Raw genomic sequence first — 24193 nt, forward strand, 5'->3', positions numbered from 1 at the left:
ATCTGCAAAGCATTAGCCAACATCAACACAAGGTCTTTTAACACACCTATACTTGGAAATGGTCTTAAGAGGCAAATTCCTAAGAAGAAATTGTCAAACCCACAGGGAACCGTTGAAGATCAGGAGTTTGCTGTTGGCTGTTCCTGTGTAAAGAGTAGTGTGTGAACAGCTGGGTGTGTTCCCTGTCTGACTGTTATCGCTTAAACATTTTGCATTCCAGTTGAGTGCCTCTATTCAACATTACTACAGTGCACTGCCTCAGAATAAGCAGTAGGTAAACTAATCACTAGCCTATGTCTGCCCTGGATGGCTTGAATCCCGTGGCTTTAAGAGCTCTGTAGATCATCTGTAGGATCATTTAATAAGCTGTGAAGCTGCTTAAATATCTGTTATTTATTTTCTGTCTTTTCCAACATTATTGATTTGATCTCAGTGATTGCTGCATGCTGCTATTTCTTAAGACTACATTCAAAGACTCGTTATACTTCACACCCTAAACAGAACAAGGAAAGAAATGCGATACTGTATTTCATAACCTGGGGACGACAAGATTCTGACATGCTGGTAAAAATTGAGTTATTCACATAGTAGCTCTTTAGGTGGTCCTTTACCTGTGAGATGTTGCTAGTTATCCATAGGATACAATCTCTTTAACAAATGTGTGATGAACATGAATTAATATATTTGATAATGTGATTAGAAATAATTAAGGGTATTCTCTTTATTTAATCATTAAATATCTGTACTTTTCTATTGAAATTGAAAATCCTGTGCACCCCACACAAAAAAAGATTGACAAATGTCTTAGAATTGGGATACTCTGCACTTTAGGTACCTTGATGGCGAGGACCTTAATGGGTTATGAAAGCAAATAATTCACTACAAAACATTTGAGATCTGGGATGTGAAAAATGTCATTCTCAATATCTCAGAACCATGCTTTGTGCAGATATAACCTTATAGTCCCAAGGTCTCGATTTCCAAATACCACAAACCAGTTTCCCCGATGAGGAAGAAGTTAAGGCAAAAATAAGAAACTAGGCCTACACTATTAGGCTACTCATTAAATACAATTCCCAATTTAAGGTGAGAGCTAACAAAACTGCCCAGGGACTGCGGTTGAAAATTAGCCGGATGGCTAAAACCGGCACTTTTACTGAAACGATGATTAATGTGCACTGTCCCTGTAAAAAAAAAAAAACATCACACAGTAGTATGTAGTTGAACCCATGTTAACTAATAAACTAAATGTACTACTATTCATAGTTTCCTTATGAAGAAGTGCTTCCATCTTGTGGCTCAATCAGTGCTATGCAGGCTGGTGCTCCTGCCTTTGATCTGTCTTATATGATGTCTCCAACAGTAGTGAAGTAGATTTATCGTATAATTCAAAGGAATAATTTTCAAAATATCAATAAAAAGTTTTTATAAATGTTGTAATTATATACATTTTATATGACACATTAAATGTAAATAGAAAAGGTATTCTTGTTGAAAAAAAGCATATAGCTACATAAATTAGTTATTTTTTAACAATTTAAAAAGTGTCTGTTTTAGGTAAAATTTTCACAGGTTACTGTAGAAATGTTAAAAACTCTTCAGTGCTCATGTCTCTTGAAGGACAACAACATGAGCCCAAATAAGACATGCAGTATCCTGCATACGGTCGTTCAACTAAATTCACAGCTACATAAAAATGTCCTAGAGTTTAATACAGGAAGTATTTCCTCTGAGATGTCCGTGTCTGACAGACATCAACTGAGCAGGAGGTATTTTCCCAAAAGCGTAAGGGTCATTTTGATGGAGACATACAGTACATTCCTTGCTGTGTTTTTAGATTATGTTCCTACATCACAAGAGCCAGTGTGGAGACGCAGCGCCCCCTGTCTGTGGAGTGAACTCAGGGTCCTGAACTCCAGTGGCATAGTGTGTGGACTGGCATGGGACGTGTACTCGTAGGTCAGAGTGTCATAGTAATGGTACTTCACTGGTTTCCCCTGTGAATCCTGAGGGAAAGGCCAGAAACCGTACAGGTGGATCTCCTCACAGAAGCGAGTGGCCATGGTGTACATCAGTAGACCAGTGGTGGGTCTCTTTATCTGGACGTTGTTGGTCAGCCAATACCTGAAGAATGGAGCAAGCTAGTTATATAACCAGGCTAAAGGTATTTTAAGGCACTCAAGTATTACCTGACATCTGAAAGAAATACCGAAGAGGAAATCTTTGGAATCTTTATTTTAGGATAGAGCTATTTCTCAGTGTTCAATATTTTCCTTTGTATCTGGAAAATAAATCTACAGAACCTATAAAACTAGTAGACACTTGTACACACGCCAAGGTCCTATGACAGATAACACATAGCAAGAATACAATCGTGTTGAAGATTATCTGAAGCAAAGTCTGGTAGAATTTATCTCTGATAAAGAGGATGAGTGCATTGAAGCCAATATCTGTTAGAAAGCACTGAACCCTCTGCATTCTTAGCACTACAATGGCAGTCCACTCACCCTTGAATAAGCCCCTACAATAAGCACCCTTTCTCTCCCTATGTGGTGTCTTTCACTCAGCTTTCTGGGTGGATGTATGCTGAGGCGCCAGTGGGCTCAAGAAGAGGAACAGAATTGTAATAAGAGAGACAGGTCTGGGGCTTGCAGTCAAAATGCAAGCCCCATCTGGTCCTCTCACTCACAGGCCCCCAGCCCAGCGTGGCCTACCTGGACCTCGAGATACTCTAAGAGGAGCCCAGTGACCTAGCAGTGGCCTAGGACTCGCAGGAGGTCAATGGTGGATCTATCGAGTACTCAGAGAAGCAGAAACCCAGGGGAATCTATTCAGTTTGGCATTTATCAAGCACCACTGTAGCTAAAAGGTCATAGACATGTACTGCATTTCTAACAGCGTTTTCCCTGCATTTCAAAAAATGTATTGCCCTTTCAGAAAAGATTCAAGGCTTTTTGTCAAAATACACTACAAAAAAATAACACTTCTGCTGGCTAGCTGTCCTCCTGCAAATTCAACAGCAGGCAGAGAGGCCAGCAGCAGTAAGTTGATCAACAATGGCCTGTTGAGTAGCTCTAATACTCTTAAAAATTGCAGGGGACCTGTGAACTGCTGCTTAATTAGTGGCTGCCAGGCCCTGGATTGTGGAGCTCACAGGTGTACAGACTATGAGCTTCAGTGTCACAAAGAGCACATGCGTTCCCTCCTTGTCTTACCCTCTGACAGCATGGAGAAGGCGCAGTGAGGGGAAGGCGGTGTGCACATCAACCGTGTGCAGCAGGATGAGACGGATGGCCCACTCTACCCTCTCCTCTCCTCCCTTGGCCATGAAGGCTGGGATCCACAGTACGCTGCCGCTGAGGCTCCGGAGCCGCTGCAGGAAGCGCTCCCTCCACTCCTCACTGGCCAGGTCCTGGAAGGCCCGCTGCACCACAGATGGGTTCATGGTCACAAGGTTGGTGCGCCGGCCCACATCCCCAGCATACTCTTCCACTGGCGCCAGGTTACATCTGCAAAGATACATTTATCTAAATTACTCTGCTATCACTTAGTCCATTTGATAAGTCTTTCACAAATATTAAGGTCAAACCACAGATCTCATAAATTGGCCCAATCCTACTGTCCTCCATAAACTCCATGAAGATTTGTAAACTCCACATACACTAATTTAGGTAGCTCTGACATTGTTCAACATGCATTAAGCACATAATCAGTCAGCTAATGACAACCCTACACCAAACACAGCTAGCTCAGGGGTGAACTGCAACTGAAAACCCTAATGAATGTATTCCGTGTCATCCTGCTGTGTGTTGGTATCGTGTCCAAAGAAGGTTACTTGACTGACCTCAGTAAAAGTAATTACTATACCAATGCACCGAGAGATAATGACTTAAGGGGAAATAAAATGTCCCGTATCTATTAAAATAAATAATGTGGAGCTGTGTGAGAGCCAGAGTCGGGTTTAACTGAGCACTGCTGTGAGCAGAGGCATTATTTCCCTACCTGAATACCTCAGCAAATCCCTCATCACTCCCTCCCAGCTAACGGCCCCTGCTTAGCTATGTCTTTCTCTGCAAACCCATTCTGACCCATCTTTCCGTTTCCCTGTTGATCTGACACTCCAGCAGCAGGGAGGTTGGGGATTTACTCTTCCACCATAGAGGCATACAGTATGGCTCTGCATATCCAGACATTAGATCAAGTTACAAGGAGGATGGGGAAAAACACCTTCCCAAAGTAATGAGGGACTTCAAATATCCCAATCTCATTACAGCAGTACAAACGTATCAGCAGAAATTCACTGCCTTGCTACAGTTTTGCTATTATTGTACAGGAATCAAACTACTATGATTCCCATCCCTAGAAATCTGTGAAATATTGATATGGTTTCGCATATTTCCCAATTTCCATTAGTTCAGATGCCTCTCTTCATCATTAATTTATGTCATATGTCAAACTCATTCCACAACTGGGCCGAGTGTCTGCGGGTTTTCGCTCCTCCCTTGTACTTGATTGATTAATTAGGTCACTAATTAGTAAGGAACTCCCCTCACCTGGTTGTCTAGGTCTTAATTGAAATGAAAAAACAAAAACCAGCAGACACTATGCCCTCCATGGAATGAGTTTGAAACCCCTGATTTATGTGCTCTACTTTCTAATTACCCATACTCACGATGCAGTGGAGGCTTTTTTGCCTGGTCACAGAAATCTGCTGTGTTGTGCACTGAAGTCCACAAGCGAAGGGAAAAGATGACAGGAGGAGAGTGCATAGATAGTTGTGAGAAGGAATTTTATATACAATGAGCAGTGATCATGCTGTTTTTATGTGGCTGTTATGAAAGTGAACTGTGTTTGCGTGGGATCAGCGATGTATTCATTCTGCTGATTCTGTTCAAAACGCTTCTTAAATGGAAGCAAACGGAATCGGGATAAGCATACCTGAATCTGTCCCATATAAAACTCTAATTTGTAACTGTTGGACTAATGATTACACCCCAGATCAGCTAGATGCAGGCAAGAGTGTGCAAGGCGTATTGAATGTGTCAAAGTCTGTCACCTTGATTAGTCAAAAATCTCTCGACCTGTGCACCTACATTGTCAACTTTTATTCATAGGTTAGGTAGTAGCAACCTCATGATGGGTACAGGGAAAATTGGTTATTGTCATGTAATTGGTCATTGTCATGTAGTAGCATTGTCATGTAGTAGCCTAAACCTATCGATGTTACATTGAGCTGGGTTAATGGCATTTGAATGACAATCATCCAATATGCTGTAATAGAAATAAAGCCATGCTCATAAAAACAAAATCATCCTCCCTCATCTCAAACGGCACCGACCGCCACTGTCACAATGCCTTGCTGTAGTATGGACACAGTTAGGCAACCTTGGATTTCTTCCCCCTATAAACATCTGTAGTTGTACAATTGCTATGCATAGCTGTACTTTCTCTGTTGCTACACTGACAGGCAAAGCAGTTATATAGCAATAAATAACCCACTCACAGAAAGCCGTTTGCTGACACACTAGCACAGAGCAGCATTGACGGATTGTTCCAGACAGACATTCTCCCTTGGTAAATGAGTGTAGCAGTCCTAGGAACAAACGGTAGTGCTTCTCTAAAGCACCCCATTTCATTTCGGGTGGATAGCAGTAGCTTTTGAAAATGTCACATTTACCCAGCAGGTATTTAATTGCTGTAAGTACTGCTGCTCATTTCTAAAAGTAGCAGGCATTTCAAAGGTGTGGAGAATATGTTATAGAGCAGTGGCATTGAATCCTCAAGGTAAAGTATTTGTGAAATCTAAGGGACTGTGCTTACATAAACGTTATGAGTATAAAGATGTATAGTGCTTTAATAGAGAGAGCCTCATTACTATCCTGAATATTCCACTGCAAATTCAATGATAAATTAACTCATAATTCACTTTTATACACAGCAAATTGGCCCGTGTTACCTAGTCTTGATTTCTCAGTGTAACATTTCTAGTGTTGATACAGGTGTTAAATTACGTTAACACTCATTTATGTAAAAGAATCCCAGTGTTGATATTAATAACCAATCTTAAAACAAAATCACACCCAAAATTATCATACTTACCAGAATGCTCTATTGCAGGTGTCACAACTTCTGCCAAAGTCAATGCCTCTCCTTGTTCGGGCAGTGCTCGGCGGTCGACGTCACCGGTCTTCTAGCCATCATTGATCCATTTTTCATGTTCCATTGGTTTTGTCTTGTCTTCCTACACACCTGGTTTCAATCCCATTCATTACCTGTTGTGTATTTAACCCTCTGTTTCCCCTCATGTCCTTGTCAGAGATTGTTTGTTGTTCAGTATTCGTGTTGTTTGTATTGGTGCGTGAAGTGTCCTCATACCCACTTTGTTTATTGTATTCATGGTTTTAGAGTTATGTTTGTTTTCAAGTTATTAAACAACTCCATTCCACTAAGTTTGATTATCCTGCTCCTGACTTCCCTGCCACCTATACACACGATTCTGACAGAATCTCTGACCAAACATGAAGTCAGCAGGAGAAGGTACCCCGGCCATGGAGGTGGAGGAGCGCGTCATGGAACATACAGAGATGATTTACAATCTGAGCGCCGCCATGGATCGCGTTGTCCAGAATATGGACCGCTGGGAGACACACAGGGAGGTTTTCCAGTGCCTCCACTAGCACAACCGAGGTCTCCCCTGAGTGCACCTTTCCCGCCTGAACCCAGCAGGATTCATCTATCCATGCCACAGGGGTGCGACAGAGATGCTGCCAGGGTTTCCTCCTCAAACTAAGCCTGTACCTGGCCACGGTCCACCCAGCTCCATTGGACCGTGAGAAGAGTTTCGCCCTCGTCTCATGCCTCACCGTGAAAGCCCTGGAGTGGGCCAGCGCTGCTTGTGGAGGAGGAGATGCGGCATTGGACCATTTTGAGGAGTTCACCCGCAGTTTCCGGGCAGTATTCGACCACCCACCCGAGGGCAGAGTGGCGGGTGAGCGCCTCTACCATCTAAGGCAGGAGACAAGGAGCGCCCAGGAGTTTGCGCTGGAGTTTCGGACCCTGGCTGCCGGCGCTGGATGGAGCAACAGGGCCCTGATCGACCATTACTGCTGTAGTCTACGTGAGGACGTCCATCGGGAGCTGGCCTGCAGAGATGCCACCCTCACCTTCGACCAGCTGGTGGACCTGTCCATCCGGCTGGACAACCTGCTGACTACTCGCGGACGTCCAGATCAGGGTCTGGACGTCCATCCTCCCGCACACCCTCCGATACCCATGGAGCTGGGAGGGATGGAACGCAGGGAGACCGGAGGGGGTTCCCGTTCGTGGTCGCAGAGGTCACACATATGTGGTCGCAGAGGTCACACTGCTGGTCGGTGCCGGGTTGGTTCCTCTGGGAATCGAGGTAGCATTCTCATCCAGAGCCCTCTGTTGCACATATGTTTGTCTGTCACTTTTCCTGAATTGTCCCCGTGTTCCCAGCATAAGGCGCTAGTAGATTCAGGTGCGGCTGGGAATTTCATTAATAAAGTATTAGCTCATAGTTTAGGGATCCCCATTGTTCCTGTAGATGTGCCTTTCCCCGTTCACACCTTAGATAGTCGACCATTAGGGTCAGGGTTTATCAGGGAGGCCACCGCTCCTTTGAGTATGGTAACGCAGGGGGTCACAGGGAAAAGATTAGTTTTTCCTTATTTACTCCTGCATATCCCGTGGTGCTGAGCCTACCCTGGTTAGCTTGTCATAACCCCACTGTTTCTTGGCCACAGAGGACTCTCACAGGGTGGTCGCGAGAGTGCTCAGGTAGGTGTTTAGGGGTTTCCTTTGGTGCTACTACGGTGGAAAGTCCAGACCAGGTCTCCACCGTGCGCATTCCCCCAGAATATGCCGATTTGGCTCTCGCTTTCTGTAAAAAGAAGGCGACTCAATACCACCCCATCGACGAGGGGATTGTGCGATAAATCTCCTGGTAGACGCTGCACTTCCCAGGAGTCACGTGTATCCCCTGTTGCAAGCGGAGACGGTGGCTATGGAGACATATGTCTCCGAATCCCTGCATCAGGGGTACATTCGGCCCTCCATTTCACCCGTTTCCTCAAGTTTCTTTTTTTGTGAAGAAGGATGGAGGTTTGCACCCGTGCATTGATTATTGAGGTCTCAATCAAATCACGGTGAGGTACAGTGACCCGCTACCTCTAATCGCTATGGCGATTGAGTCAATGCACGGGGCGCGCTTCTTCACTAAACTGCATCTCAGGAGTGCGTACCACCTGGTGCGTATCCGGAAGGGAGACGAGTTGAAGACAGCCTTTACTACCACCTCAGGGCATTAGGAGTACCTAGTCATGCCGTATGGGTTGATGAATGCTCCATCGGTCTTCCAATCCTTTGTAGACGAGATTTTCAGAGACCTGCACGGGCAGGGTGTAGTGGTGTATATCGATGACGTTCTGATATACTCCGCTACACATGCAGAGCATGTGTCTCTGGTGCGCAGAGTGCTTGGTCGCCTGTTGGAGCATGACCTGTATGTCAAGGCTGAGAAATGCCTGTTCTTCCAACAGTCCGTTTCCATCCTAGGGCATCGGATTTCCATGTCAGGAGTGGAGATGGAGAGTGACCACATTGCAGCCATGCGTAATTGGCTGACTCCCACCACGGTAAAGGAGGTGCAGTGATTCTTAGGCTTTGCCAACTACTACCGGAGGTTTATCTGGGGTTTTGGTCAGGTTGCTGCTCCCATTACCTCACTGCTATAGGGGGGCTTGGTGTGCTTGCAGTGGTCAGCTGAGGCGAACAGGGCATTTAGGCACCTGAAGGCTGTTTGCCTCGGCACATGAGTTGGCTCATCCGGATCCCTTTTTGCCATTCATAGTGGAGGTGGACGCATCCGAAGCTGGGATAGGAGCAGTGCTCTCTCAGCGCTCGGGTACGCCACTGAAGCTCCGCTCATGCGCCTTCTTTTCGAAGAAGCTCAGCCCAGCGGAGCGAAACTATGATGTGGGGAACTGGTAGCTGTTGGCTGTCGTCAAGGCTTTGAAGGCGTGGAGACATTCGTTTGAGGGGGCTAAACACCCTTTTCTCATCTGGACTGACCATCGCAATCTGGACTACATCCGGGAGGCGAGGAGACTGAATCCTCGGCAGGCAAGGTGGGCCATGTTTTTCACCCGTTTTGTGTTTACCCTCTTACAGACCAGGCTTCCAGAACGTTAAGGCAGACGCTCTGTCCCGGCTGTATGACACAGAGGAGCGGTCCATGGATCCCACTCCTATACTCCCAGCCTCTTGTTTGGTGGCGCCGGTAGTGTGGGAGCTAGATGCAGACATTGAGCGGGCTTCACGTTCAGAGCCCTCTCCCCCTCAGTGCCCAGCTGGGCATCTGTACGTTCCGTCTGCTGTCCGCGACCGATTTATCTATTGGGCCCACACGTCACCCTCCTCTGATAACCCTGGGATAGGTCGAACGGTGCGCTGTCTTGATGGGAGGTACTGGTGGCCCACTTTAGCTAAGGACGTGAGGGTTTATGTTTCCTCCTGCTCAGTGTGCGCCCAGTGCAAGGCTCCTAGACACCTGCCCAGAGGTAAGTTACAACCCTTACCCATTCCACAACGGCCGTGGTCGCACCTGTCGGTGGATTTCTTAACTGATCTTCCACCTTCACAGGGTAACACCACGATCCTGGTCATTATGGATCGTTTTTCCTCTCGTCTCCTCTCTTTGCCCGGTCTCCCTACAGCCTTACCAACTGCGTAGGCCCTGTTTACACACGTCTTCTATGGGGTGCCTGAGGATATAGTGTCTGATCGGGGTCCCCAGATCACGTCAAGGGTCTGGAAGGCGTTCATGGAACATCTGGGGGTCCTGGTCAGCCTTACCTCAGGTTTTCACCCCGAGAGTAATGGGCAGGTGGAGAGAGTTAACCAGGATGTGGGTAGGTTTCTGCTGTCTTATTGCCAGGACAGGCCGGGGGAGTGGGCGAAGTTCGTGCCCTGGGCAGAGATGGCCCAGAACTCGCTTCACCACTCCTACTTTCTCCCTTTCAATGTGTATTAGGGTATCAGCCGGTACTGGCTCCTTGGCATCAGAGTCAGACCGAGGCTCCTGCGGTAGACAATTGGTTCTGGCGCGCGAAGGAAACCTGGGAGGTGCACCGTACTGCGCCAGAAAGTTGGTGCAGACCGTCATCGCAGTGAGGCCCCGGTGTACTCACCAGGGGACAGGGTCTGGTTCTCGACCCGAAACCTGCCCCTCCGCCTGCCCTGCCGGAAGCTTGGTCCGCGGTTTGTGGGGCCGTTTTAAAGTCCTGAGGAGAGTGAACAAGGTGTGTTATAGGTTACAGCTACCTACAAATTACCGTATTAACCCCTCGTTCCATGTGTCTCTCCTCAGGCCGGTGGTGGCTGGCCCGCTCCAGGACGCTGAAGTGCGGGATGTTCCACCACCGCCTCTGGACATTGAGGTGATCCCGGCGTACTCCGTTCGATCCATCTTGGATTCGAGACGTCGGGCGAGGGGCCTTCAGTACCTCGTGGATTGGGAGGGGTACGGTCCGGAGGAGAGATGCTGGGTTCCGGTGGAGGACGTGTTAGATCCTTCCCTGCTGCGAGAATTCCACCGTCTCCATCCGGATCGCCCTGTGCCTCGCCTTCCGGGTCGTCCCGAAGGCCGGTGTCGACGCACTGCTGGAGCCGCGCGTCGGGGGGGTACTGTCACAACTTCTGCCGAAGTTGATTCCTCTCCTTGTTTGGGCGGTGCTCTGCGGTCGACGTCACCGGTCTTCTAGCCATCATTGATCCATTTTTCATGTTCCATTGGTTTTGTCTTCCTACACACCTGGTTTCAATCCCATTTCATTACCTGTTGTGTATTTAACCCTCTGTTGGTGCGTGACGCGTCCTCGTACCCACTTTGTTTTATTGTATTCATGGTTTTGGAGTTATGTTTGTTTTCAAGTTATTAAACAACTCCATTCCATTAAGTTTGATTCTCCTGCGCCGGACTTCCCTGCCACCTATTACACACGATTCTGACAGGAGGTAGATTTGTAGAATTGTTTGTTTCAAATGTTTCCATGTTTTTGCATGTACATTGATTGATTCATTAATATTATGCCTCTCGAATATAAATAACATTTTTCTAAACAAATCCAATCAGTTACTGGGACTTGTTGCACCCGTTACTGAAATGGTAGTTCCAGTTTAGATGCTTTAGGTAGTCTCATATTTTAGTCTTCCCAACCCGGCAGTCATTCTAAATGCCGGTTTCCGGTGAATACAAATGAAAAATGTTGGATATCCCCACTCTGGCTGAATTCCAATAGGACTTACACATCACTTTGCAAGCCAGCATAATGTTACTTGCAGGCCTGGTGTTGCCTGTAAACCATGATTTTCAGCCCACTGTATTAAGATAACTATGCCTTCAAAATAAGGCCTTATGAAAAATGTTGTATTGTGTTAAATAATTAAATGTAATGATACCATATTCACTTAGTAGGCCACAGGACTAAGAATGCAACAACCATGTCTCTGTCACCAGGGGTGCAACTTTCACTGGGGATGGAGGGGACATATCCTGCCCAAATTCTGAAATGGGATTTTTGCCCTCCCCCCAGTTTTATAATTGGAATGTGATACAAAACGATGCAATGGTAGGCTTTAGGATCATGCGGACACCTCCGTGAGATCGGGTAGGCTGTTTGGAGTGTTTATCCAACTGGATTAAAAAATATATATTTGTCCCCCCACTTCTAAAACCACGATCCCTTATGATCCCTTATTGATGTCAACTGTTAAATCCACTTCAATCAGTGTAGATGAAGTGGAGGAGACAGGTTAGAGAAGGATTTTTAAGCCTTAAGACATTTAATACATGGATTGTGTTTGTGTGCCATTCAGAGGGTGAATGGGCAAGACAAAAGATGTAAGTGCCTTTGAACGGGGTATGGTAGTAGGTGCCAGGCGTACCAGTCTCAGTGTGTCAAGAACTGCAATTCTGCTGGTGGTTTCATGCTCAACAGTTTCCTGTGTGTATCAAGAATGGTCCACCACCCAAATGACATCCAGCCAACTTGACACAACTGTGGGAAACATTTGAGTCAACATGGGCCACATCCCTGTGGAACGCTTTCAACACCTTGTGTAGTCCATGCCCCGACTAATCGAGGCTGTTCTGAGGGCAATAGGTTTTGTTTAGTACACTCAGTGTATATAATGTAGGTATTCGTCTTGTCCAGATGGGATAGGGCAGTGTGCAGTGCAATGGTGATCTGTTGGGCCAATATGGGAATTGTAGTGGGTCTAGGGTGTCTGATAAGGTGGAGGTGATATGGTTCTTAACTAGCCTCTCAAAGCACTTCATCAGATCAGTTCCTTTCACGTTGTTGGGTACAGGAACAATTGTGAACATCTTGAATCAAGTGGGGACAACAGATTGGGATATGGAGAGTAAACACTCCAGCCAGCTGGTCTGTACATGCTCTGAGGCTAGGGATACGGTCTGGGCCGGCAGCCCTGCGAGAGTTAGCATGCATAAATAATTTACTCACGTCGACCACAGAGAACGAGAGCACACCTTACCTGATAACAAAGTCATAGGAGTCTATCTCTGGCCCACAGCTGCTGTTGAGTAGGATCCCAGAGTTCCCTATGATGGCACAGTGCCTGTGGTGCTGGTTCTTCATGGGGGATGCAGTGGGCAGCAACTGGTATAGGTTTTCTGAGATATTGGTAGTGCTCTGACGATCAAAGATGTAGTGGATGACATCTCCAGGTTTCAATGTGCCCTTCAGAATAGAGATGTCCCTCTCTGGGTCGAAAAACCTCAGGATGTTCTTCCTATAGAAAGAAAATAAGTTATCCATGAGGGAATACCTAGCTTAGAGGAGTGTGAGATCTGATGGAGACCAATGCAGAGGTAGGCCTACCTGATGAGATTGGAGAGGGTCCTGTTGAACATCCAGTTATCTGTAGAGAGCTTGGTGGTATTATTCGAGTATGAAGGAGAATCAGGGCTCTTGTCCTCCCCTTCACTGACTAAAGGTTTAGGATTGGCCTTCACTGCAACATTTCTACAACAGGACAGAGGCATTTATCCTAAATTAAGGGCAACATGACTTTGATACATGTGATATAAGAATGAATGTCATCACTTAAAAAAGCAGGTTGAATGAACAACCAAGTCCTGTGTATAAAGCCATCAAACGTGTAATGAAAGCCCTATAGTCCATTTCATGACATCATTAATGACACTTATTTTCAAACCCCAGGGAATTTCTATGTTTACAGTGAGGGGGAAAAGTATTTGATCCCCTGCTGATTTTGTACGTTTGCCCACTGACAAAAAAAATGATCAGTCTATAATTTTAATGGTAGGTTTATTTGAACAGTGAGAGACAGAATAACAACAACAAAAACCAGAAAAACGCATGTCAAAAATGTTATAAATTGATTTGCATTTTAATGAGGGAAATAACTATTTGACCCCTCTGCAAAACATGACTTAGTACTTGATGGCAAAACCCTTGTTGGCAATCACAGAGGTCAGACGTTTCTTGTAGTTGGCCACCAGGTTTGCACACATCTCAGGAGGGATTTTGTCCCACTCCTCTTTGCAGATCTTCTCCAAGTCATTAAGGTTTCGAGGCTGACGTTTGGCAACCTGAAACCTTCAGCTCCCTCCACAGATTTTCTACAAGATTAAGGTCTGGAGACTGGCTAGGCCACTCCAGGACCTTAATGTGCTTATTGAGCCACTCCTTTGTTGCCTTGGCCGTGTGTTTTGGGTCATTGTCATGCTGGAGTACCCATCCACGACCCATTTTCAATGCCCTGGCTGAGGGAAGGAGGTTCTCACCCAAGATTTGACGGTACATGGCCCCGTCCATTGTCCCTTTGATGCGGTGAAGTTGTCCTGTCCCCTTAGCAGAAAAACACCCCCAAAGCATAATGTTTCCACCTCCATGTTTGACGGTGGGGATGGTGTTCTTGGGGTCATAGGCAGCATTCTTCCTCCTCCAAACACGGCGAGTTGAGTTGATGCCAAATAGCTCCATTTTGGCTCATCTGACCACAACACTTTCACCCAGTTGTCCTCTGAATCATTCAGATGTTCATTGGCAAACTTCAGACGGGCATGTATATGTGCTTTCTTGAGCAGGGGACCTTGTGGGCGCTGCAGGATTTCAGTCCTTCACGGCATAGTGTGTTACCAATTGTTTTCTTGGTGACTATTGTCATGACGTTGGCTGGGGGTAGGTTTATGACAGTCATAAATACCTCTTTCCCCCTTTTTCCTCTCTCTACCCTACTGATGTTACATTTGCAAAACCCTTGGTTAACATAGAGATTCTGGGAACATCAGAAGGTGGGGGGGAAATTAACTATATTCTGGTAATCCGACCAATTGAACATATGCGGTGGTACTTAATGAATATGATGTCAGTTCGATTGTCATCTGAGACATTCTCATCAATGATAAGATGACATAAACTCTACAGTAGAACGGCTACACATCAGAGTTATCAGATTCACATGGAATTGTTGTTCAATTTAAATGTTTGAATATGAATTGATTTTAGCTTCTAAAATATGAGATTTGGGTTTTCATAAAATAGGGCTCTGCTCAATCAGTGGCCCTTGACGACAATAGAACTTTCTGTTCCGAGGACGTGAGGACGACGGTCCGATGTCAGAATGGTTCAGATAATAACTACAGAATGAAGCTCACATCAGCGTGAGCTTTGTTTGCGAATGGTATGAACTTTGAACTCTTATTCACTACAGAAGTGATACCTCCTAGCCGTTGAGTTAGCAACAGCCGCTGCAAACGAGGGTTAGAAAGGAACAGACAGAGTATCCCGTCTACCACACAACGACATTACTACAACATATTCAATTTACCAGCAGAGACATTCTTCAAAGGACGAAGGACTCGGTTGGGCAACACGGCCTTCCATCTACCACCAACCTACCGAAGTGCAGCTCAAAGTAAATATTTGTTGCATTTTCCTTTTTCAAATGGGCGGTCATTTAGAATGCATAAGATACTGTATTTACGATAGCACAACTTCACCCTTTGTTCCTCAGTCTTCCCGCTCTTTCACTCAAACCCAGCCCCTTTTCTTTTGTGTAACCAGCTGTCATATCTGTTCTGCCCACCAGGGACGTTTTCCTTTATGACGTAATTTGTAATCAAGTTATGATTTAAATATGTGTATGTGTAATTCTGTGTGATTAGTTAGGTATTTAGTAAATAAATAATTAAACCCAAATTTGTATTTCTGATTCAAATTGTTAGCCAGGGTTCGTGCAGATAACCAAAAATTTACAACTTTCAGTCTTGTAGCCCATTCCAGCCTTGTGTAGGTCTACAATCTTGTCCCTGACATCCTTGGAGAGCTCTTTGGTCTTGGCCAGGGTGGAGAGTTTGGAATCTGATTGATTGATTGCTTCTGTGGACAGGTGTCTTTTATACAGGTAACAAACTGAGATTAGGAGCACTCTCTTTAAGAGTGTGCTCCTAATCTCAGCTCGTTACCTGTATAAAAGACACCTGGGAGCCAGAAATCTTTCTGATTGATATAAAAGACACCTGGGAGCCAGAAATCTTTCTGACTGAGAGGGGGTCAAATACTTATTTCCCTCATTAAAATGCAAATAAATGTATAAAATTTTTGACATGCGTTTTTCTGGATTTTTGTTATTCTGTCTCTCATTGTTCAAATTAACCTACCATTAAAATGATAGACTAATCATTTCTTTGTCAGTGGGCAAATGTACAAAATCAGCAGGGGATCAAATACTTTTTTCCCTCACTGTATATAATTTTTAAACTGGACAAAAATATAAACACAACATGTAAAGTGATGGTCCCATGTTTCATGAGCTGAAATAATGATCCCAGAAATGTTCCATAGGCACAAAATCAAATCAAATCAAATCCAATTTTATTTGTCACATACACATGGTTAGCAGATGTTAATGCGAGTGTAGCGAAATGCTTGTGCTTCTAGTTCCGACAATGCAGTAATAACCAACAAGTAATCTAACTACCAATTCCAAAACTACTGTCTTATACACAGTGTAAGGGGATAAAGAATATGTACATAAGGATATATGAATGAGTGATGGTACAGAGCAGCATAGGCAAGATACAGTAGATGATATCGAGTACAGTATATACATATGAGATGAGTATGTAAACAAAGTGGCATAGTTAAAGTGGCTAGTGATACATGTATTACATAAGGATGCAGTCGATGATATAGAGTACAGTATATACGTATGCATATGAGATGAATAATGTAGGGTAAGTAACATTATATAAGGTAGCATTGTTTAAAGTGGCTAGTGATATATTTACATCATTTCCTATCAATTCCCATTATTAAAGTGGCTGGAGTTGAGTCAGTGTCATTGTCAGTGTGTTGGCAGCAGCCACTCAATGTTAGTGGTGGCTGTTTAACAGTCTGATGGCCTTGAGATAGAAGCTGTTTTTCAGTCTCTCGGTCCCAGCTTTGATGCACCTGTACTGACCTCGCCTTATGGATGATAGCGGGGTGAACAGGCAGTGGCTCGGGTGGTTGATGTCCTTGATGATCTTTATGGCCTTCCTGTAACATCGGGTGGTGTAGGTGTCCTGGAGGGCAGGTAGTTTGCCCCCGGTGATGCGTTGTGCAGACCTCACTACCCTCTGGAGAGCCTTACGGTTGAGGGCGGGGCAGTTGCCGTTCCAGGCGGGGATACAGCCCGCCAGGATGCTCTCGATTGTGCATCTGTAGAAGTTTGTGAGTGCTTTTGGTGACAAGCCAAATTTCTTCAGCCTCCTGAGGTTGAAGAGGCGCTGCTGCGCCTTCTTCACGATGCTGTCTGTGTGAGTGGACCAATTCAGTTTGTCTGTGATGTGTATGCCGAGGAACTTAAAACTTGCTACCCTCTCCACTACTGTTCCATCGATGTGGATAGGGGGGTGTTCCCTCTGCTGTTTCCTGAAGTCCACAATCATCTCCTTAGTTTTGTTGACGTTGAGTGTGAGGTTATTTTCCTGACACCACACTCCGAGGGCCCTCACCTCCTCCCTGTAGGCCGCCTCGTCGTTGTTAGTAATCAAGCCTACCACTGTTGTGTCGTCTGCAAACTTGATGATTGAGTTGGAGGCGTGCGTAGCCACGCAGTCGTGGGTGAACAGGGAGTACAGGAGAGGGCTCAGAACGCACCCTTGTGGGGCCCCAGTGTTGAGGATCAGCGGGGAGGAGATGTTGTTGCCTACCCTCACCACGTTGGGGCGGCCCGTCAGGAAGTCCAGTATGTTTCTTTCATCACACCATGTCACGTTAGCCATAAGGCATACGCCCCCGCCCCTCTTCTTACCAGAGAGATGTTTGTTTCTGTCGGCGCGATGCGTGGAGAAACCCGTTGGCTGCACCGCCTCGGATAGCGTCTCTCCAGTGAGCCATGTTTCCGTGAAGCAAAGAACGTTGCAGTCTCTGATGTCCCTCTGGAATGCTGCCCTTGCTCGGATTTCATCAACCTTGTTGTCAAGAGACTGGACATTGGCAAGAAGAATGCTAGGGAGTGGTGCACGGTGTGCCCGTCTCTGGAGTCTGACCAGAAGACCGCCTCGTTTCCCTCTTTTTCGGAGTCGTTTTTTTGGGTCGCTGCATGGAATCCACTCCGTTGTCCTGTTTGTAAGGCAGAACACAGGATCCGCGTCGCGAAAAACATATTCTTGGTCGTACTGATGGTGAGTTGACGCTGATCTTATATTCAGTAGTTCTTCTTGACCGTATGTAATGAAACCTAAGATGACCTGGGGTACTAATGTAAGAAATAACACGTAAATAAAACAAAAAACTGCATAGTTTCCTAGGAACGCGAAGCGAGGCAGCCATCTCTGTCGGCGCCGGAAGTGAGCATTTCTCCTTTGCCAAAATAATCCATCCACCTGACAGGTGTGGCATATCAAGAAGCTGATTAAACAGCATGCTCATTACACAGGTGCACCTTGTGCTGGGGGCAATAAAAGCAACTCTAAAATGTGCAGTTTTGTCACACAATACAATGCCACAGATGTCTCTAGTTTTGAGGGAGCATGCAATTGGCATGCTGACTGCAGGAACGTCCACCAGAGCTGTTGGCAGAGAATTGAATGTTAATTTCTTACCATAAGCCGCCACCAACGTCCTTTTATATAATTTCGCAGTACGTCTAACCGGACTCACAACTGCGTACCACGTGTATGGCATCGTGTCGGTGAGTGGTTTGCTGATGTCAACGTTGTGAACAGAGTGCCCCATGGTGGCGGTGGGGTTATGGTATGGGCAGGCATAAGATACGGACAATGAACACAATTGCATTTTATCAATGGCAATTTGAATGCACAGAGATACTGTGATAAGATCCTGAGGCTCATTGTCGTGCCACCATCACCTAATAATGCACGGCCCTATGTCGAAAGGATCTGTACACAAGCTGAAAATGTCTCAGTTCTTTCATGGCCTGCATACTCACCAGACATGTCACCCATTGAGCATGTTTGGGATTATCTGGATCGACGTGTACAACAGCATGTCCCAGTTCCTGCCAATATCTGCAACCTCACACAGCCATTGAAGAGGAGTGGGACAACATTCCACAGGCCACAATCAACAGCCTGATCAACTCTATGCAAAGGAGATGTGTCGTGCTGCATGAGGTAAATGGTGATAACTCATACCATATACTGCCTGGTTTTCTTATCCACGCCTCTACCTTCTTTTAAGGTACACTATATATACAGAAGTATGTGGACACCTCTTTAAATTTGGGGATTTAGCTATTTCAGCCACACCAGTTGCTGACAGGTGTATAAATTGTGCACACAGCCATGCAATCTTCCTAGACAAACATTGGTAGAAGAATGGGCTTCCTGAAGAGCTCAGTGACTTTCAACATAGCACCGGCATAAGGATGCCAACTTTCCAACAAGTCAGTTTGCCAAATTTCTGCTCTTCTAGAGCTGCTCTGGTTAACTGTAAGTGCTGTTATTGTGAAATGGAAACATCTAGGAGCAACAACGGCTCAGCAACAAAGTGGTAGTCCACACAAGCTCACAGAACGGGACAACCGAGTGATGAAGAGCATAGCGTCTGCAACACTCACCACCGAGTTCCAAACTGCCTCTGGAAGCAACGTCATCACAAGTACGGTTTGTGGGGAGCTTCATGAAATGGATTTCCACACACAAGCCTAAGATCACCATGCCCAGCGTCGGCGGGAGGAATAATGGTCTGGGGCTGTTTTTCATAGTTCGGGCTAGGCCCTGTAGTTCCAGTGAAGGGAAATCTTTACGCTACAGCATACAATGACATTATAGACGATTCTGTGCTTCCAACTTTGTGGCAACAGTTCGGGGGAGGCTCTTTCCTGTTTCTGCATATCAATGCCCCCGTGCACAAACGGAGGTCCATACAGAAATGGTTTGTTGAGATCGGTGTGAGAGAACTTGACTAGCCTGCACAGAGCCCTGACCTCAACCCCATCAAACACCTTTGGGATGAATTGGAACTCCGACTGCGAGCCAGGCCTAATCGCCCAACATCAGTGCTCAACCTCACTAACGCTCTTGTGGCTGAATGGAAGCAAGTCCCCACAGCAATGTTCCAACATCTAGTGGAAAGCCTTCCCAGCAGCAGCAAAGGGGGGACCAATTCTATATTAATGCCCATGAATTTGGAATGAGATGTTCGACGAGCAGGTGTCCACTTACTTTTGTTCATGGAGTGTATCTATGACCTACAGATGCATATCTGTATTCCCAGTCATGTGAAATACATAGATTAGGGCCTAATTAAATTATTTTAATTGACTGATTTCCTTATATGAACTGTAACTCTTTGAAATTGTTGCATGTAAAATCTTTGAAATTGTTGCATGTTGCATTCATATTTTTGTTCAGTACACATCAGAGATTGTACATCAATTTTGTGATTTATGAATTATTTTAATTAGATACAATTCTGTAATCCATGCAGCTTTCCCAAATCTCATAGGTCTTACATGTTTCTATGGAAACAAGCAATTTAATGTTTTTTTATTCAGGTTCATTTTCTTGCCTTAGGGCTAAACCCAATCATAGGGTAATGATATTGCTGAGATGTTCATGTGTGTTAAGTCTGTTAATTATTTTACATGTCTGCAAGCATATGAGCTCTGAAGGGTAGCAAATAAAAAGCTAGAATAACATAATTGATGAGTGTTACAAAATCAGGAGGCAATGGTGGAAGGGGCAGACCAGCCTGACAAACCTGTTTGGCTTGGGAATGAGGCTGTGCAAGTACAATTGTCTGGAACCTCCAAGATTCCTAGACCAAGAAAAAAGTAATTATAGCCACCATCAGAATAATTCACAATATTGTTTGTATGTGTATGTAGTGTATTAAAAAAATATTAATAACTGTACAAAAAATATTATTTGTCAGATGAATGGAATCATGCAGAACATGAAGTGTGAGGGGCAAGAGCTGGTTTAATCAAATTCCAGGCATATAAGTCAAGCTGTCAGAATATGGTATATGGCTATGCTCTTAATGTGTATTTGGATGAGCAGTAGGCTCATCACGCTCACGTGAACATGAAGGACAAGAGCATGCATCAAAATGCAGTCAGATGGTGAAACAGAACAGCCATTACATTGATATAATACTGGAAAATGTGCGCTGAAGGCCATGCTTGTCATTAAAGAGGTATGTAAGTAAGGCAATGTGTCACATGATCCCTGGTAGGGCGGGATATCTCAATGTCTCAGGTATCTTATGTACCTGAGGGAAAAAAAACAGGACATGCCAACTGATCTACCAATCTGACTGTTACCGAGTCTGGATAAAAACGTGTAGTCGGTCAACATCCTGTAAAGATCAACCTGAATGGTATATAATCTGTACTCTATGAGTAGCATGGACTACTGTTCAAGATATACAACATTAGATACATCATCATTGCCTTTTATGACCACAATCTCAACATAATAAAGAAAAGACGATAAAATCTCATCACATATCTGCTTCAAAAACCCAACTCTCACGGGGTGTGTAAAACTATAAAGCTCCAGAAAATCAATTAGAGCAAGCACTCAGTACTATAATACTATTGCTCCACTAATTGGAAGGTGCAAATGGACAGTGAAAATTCCAATTAGGTATGTGCAATTGCATCTTGTGTCAGTTATTACAGAGGCAAGGAGAATCACTAATATACCAGGCGGCAGACCAGGAGCTAGGAACATTCAATCTGCTGAAATGAATGTGACAGGCCTAGCTGTGCTATCTGGGGAGCAACACAGCTATTCTATTGTTCTTGGAATGGAGATATGTACTAATATAGGCAAGCTCCTCCATGAAGCATTTGTAATTCATTGGTTCTTACCATGTAATTACAATATAAACATGATTATTACTGTGTAATTACCACCATAAGTATGTTAATAAATACTTGGTCATTTGTGACCCGTTAGACAAAGTACTACATACCAACTGTTCCAGCTGCTTAACATTTACAGCCTTGAGACTTGTGCTATCATTCTCTCCAGCCCCAGAGGTCTCCATGGCAGAACTGTTTGCAGCACATGTATCTTCCAAGCTTCAAGAGTTGTATTTGTGTAATAGAGGATTTCTGCTGCAGGGCTCAATTATGTCTGGAGAAAGGCAAACTGTTTCTTCTGTCACCAGTCTGTTGCTCTCACAGTAACAAATCAAACAGTAATCTCCTATCTGCACAGCCACCCACTAAACAGCCCTCTACCATGACATGACTGGAGCTGGAGTGCAAACAGGATACACTGAAGTGTGGAACAAAACCACCAAGCGCATGCCATTTGTCACGAAGCCCTGGGGTGTCTCAGCTCAGCCTGATGATGCTATTGATTCAAGGTTTGATGTGGAAAGAAAAATGGGCTTCCAATTATTGGACTGGTTCATTTTGATACAGTGGTCTGTTCTATTGTGTTAGTATCTCTTCTAAAATAGTGACTATACACACTGTTTTTATTATCAAAATGCAATAGAATTAGAGCAAAATCCAGTTGACACTGCTGTTAGAGAGTACAGTATTCTTCACTGAAGAGAGCTAACAGTGTAAAGTTACACCTGAAACTATCTGATTACCAGCACATTATCTCTCCCCCCAAAAACTCCCCTGGTTTTGTAGCAATTAGTTAATCCATGCACTTCATAAGTAAAGTGCCAAGAGTACACGTATACACACATGCACACGCACACACACACACACACACACACACACACACACACACACACACACACACACACACACACACACACACACACACACACACACACACACACACACACACACACACACACACACACACACACACACACACAGGATCTGAAGGTAGTCCTTAAAGATACTGTAGCCTACTGTATAATGCATGGAGGCTAGTATTGGTATTGAGCGTCTGTTGAACAGCTGTCATCAATTGCATTATTACACTGGGATATCACAAACAAAGGAACAGCTAAAGTGAATGGTTCGATTAAAAACCAAAGACAACACTCTTTTAATTTTTTTCCCAAAAGGGTTCTTCGGCTGTCCACATAGGAGAACCCTTTTCGATTCCAGATAGAACCATCTGTAGAAAGGATTCTACATAGAACACACCTGGAACCAAAAGGTTCTACCTGGAACCAAAAAGGGTTCTTCAATTCTATAGGGACAGCCGAATAATCTTTTTAGGTTCTAGATTGCACATTTTTTCAAAGATGGGAATAGGAGTGGAACGTAATCAATACATGCACAGGGGTTTGTAACCTTGAAATGCACAAAATTGTACTCAACCTACATGCATCCTACTGAAGAAATGTAAGAGGAGCGCTCAACATCTTAAGTTCTAAACTGAATGAGTGAAGATAACGCTGAATCTAACAATTCTATATGAACATAAGATAATTATATTTATCTGAATAATGCATTTTAACATCTAGATAACACGTGCAACAAAATGCATGAACAACTCGAATCAGAATCCACCGCTATACTTACGCAATTTCTTTCTCGACTTCAGCAATATCAGCAATGATCAGAAATAATACCAGCACGGTTACAATTCCAAACATCAATGTTCGTAATTCTAACTGCATGACTGAGAAGGTAGAAGAACTAATCGAAGCTACACTCAAAAATCCAAATCGATTGCATATATTATCCTTTTAATCGCTGACATTGATAGATTGTACGCAATTAAACTCAATTATGTCCACCGATATTCCTCAATGTTGATTTTAAACGAAGACCATTTGTCTACGAACAAATCCCAGGTTCAAGTCCTTTAATAACGTTTTTTCTCTCTCCCTTTTTTTCCCAACAGCAGCGGCACTGTTTTCATTCTCTCCTCAATTCCCCAGTCAAACTTTCAAAGATTGTGCTTGAAACTACAAGGGATTGAGATAAAAGCAATATGGAAAAGATTTAAACCTTAAAGGTACAGCACGCTTTATGGCTTTCTACAGTAGGGTAGCCTATAGCTGCTCTTGGAGGCTTAGGCTATAGGCTGCTATAATTGGCTACTATCTATTACCATTGTCAGGTCATCATTGAATTGTGATTGACTATTGTTGTAGAACTAACTGATAACCAGGTTCAGGGACCACCTGACATGATTAGGCTACCATATGTCATCAAATTAATAATCACTGTCTATATTTAACCATTCATCATATAAAGAGCATTGTAATAGACACAAAATAATAAAACATGTCATCGCTGTCTTTGTGAGGTTAGGTTTGTTGAGATAACATTTTTAAAAATGTAATTTTGTATCATAAAGATATTCATTGAGTGGCATTCTGGTGTCACCATAACATAAATGATCCTTTGTATAGCTGGTTGTCCTGTCTCAGTCTGATTACTGTCCTCGCTCCAATGCAAAACCTTTCAGCTTTTAACTTAATAATGGTAGTCATGTTGAGTCAGTGAAAATGGTGTTTGTCAGGCGGATGGATGGGTGAGTGATTGAAGACCTATGGGAGGAATTAAATAGCGCCAGTACTCAGTTAAAAAACATTTGCATTTACTGTACATTTTGTCACTTTACTGGCTTATCGTACTGGTACTCTGGTACGTATATATACACCAATGGTGCTCTTTCAGCATTCAAATAAATCTGTCAAGTGACAGTGGAAATGGATTTCTCAATAAAACC

The 24193-nt window shown here is 44.3% G+C and overlaps 1 protein-coding gene across 1 annotated transcript; it reads right to left on the reverse strand.

The window, feature by feature from the left end:
- Positions 1 to 1499: 1499 nt before the first annotated feature.
- On the reverse strand, positions 1500 to 23396 carry LOC112218571 (alpha-2,8-sialyltransferase 8B-like). Its single transcript, XM_024379465.2, has 5 exons — positions 23035 to 23396; positions 12927 to 13070; positions 12580 to 12837; positions 3216 to 3509; positions 1500 to 2124 (listed from the first exon to the last, which is right to left on the reverse strand). The coding sequence occupies exons 1-5, from the start codon at positions 23130 to 23132 to the stop codon at positions 1839 to 1841; spliced, it is 1080 nt and encodes a 359-aa protein (XP_024235233.1). The 5' UTR covers positions 23133 to 23396; the 3' UTR covers positions 1500 to 1838.
- Positions 23397 to 24193: the final 797 nt, after the last annotated feature.

The sequence above is a fragment of the Oncorhynchus tshawytscha genome, linkage group LG19 (genome assembly GCF_018296145.1).
Source record: "Oncorhynchus tshawytscha isolate Ot180627B linkage group LG19, Otsh_v2.0, whole genome shotgun sequence".
Classification (NCBI taxonomy): domain Eukaryota; kingdom Metazoa; phylum Chordata; class Actinopteri; order Salmoniformes; family Salmonidae; genus Oncorhynchus; species Oncorhynchus tshawytscha.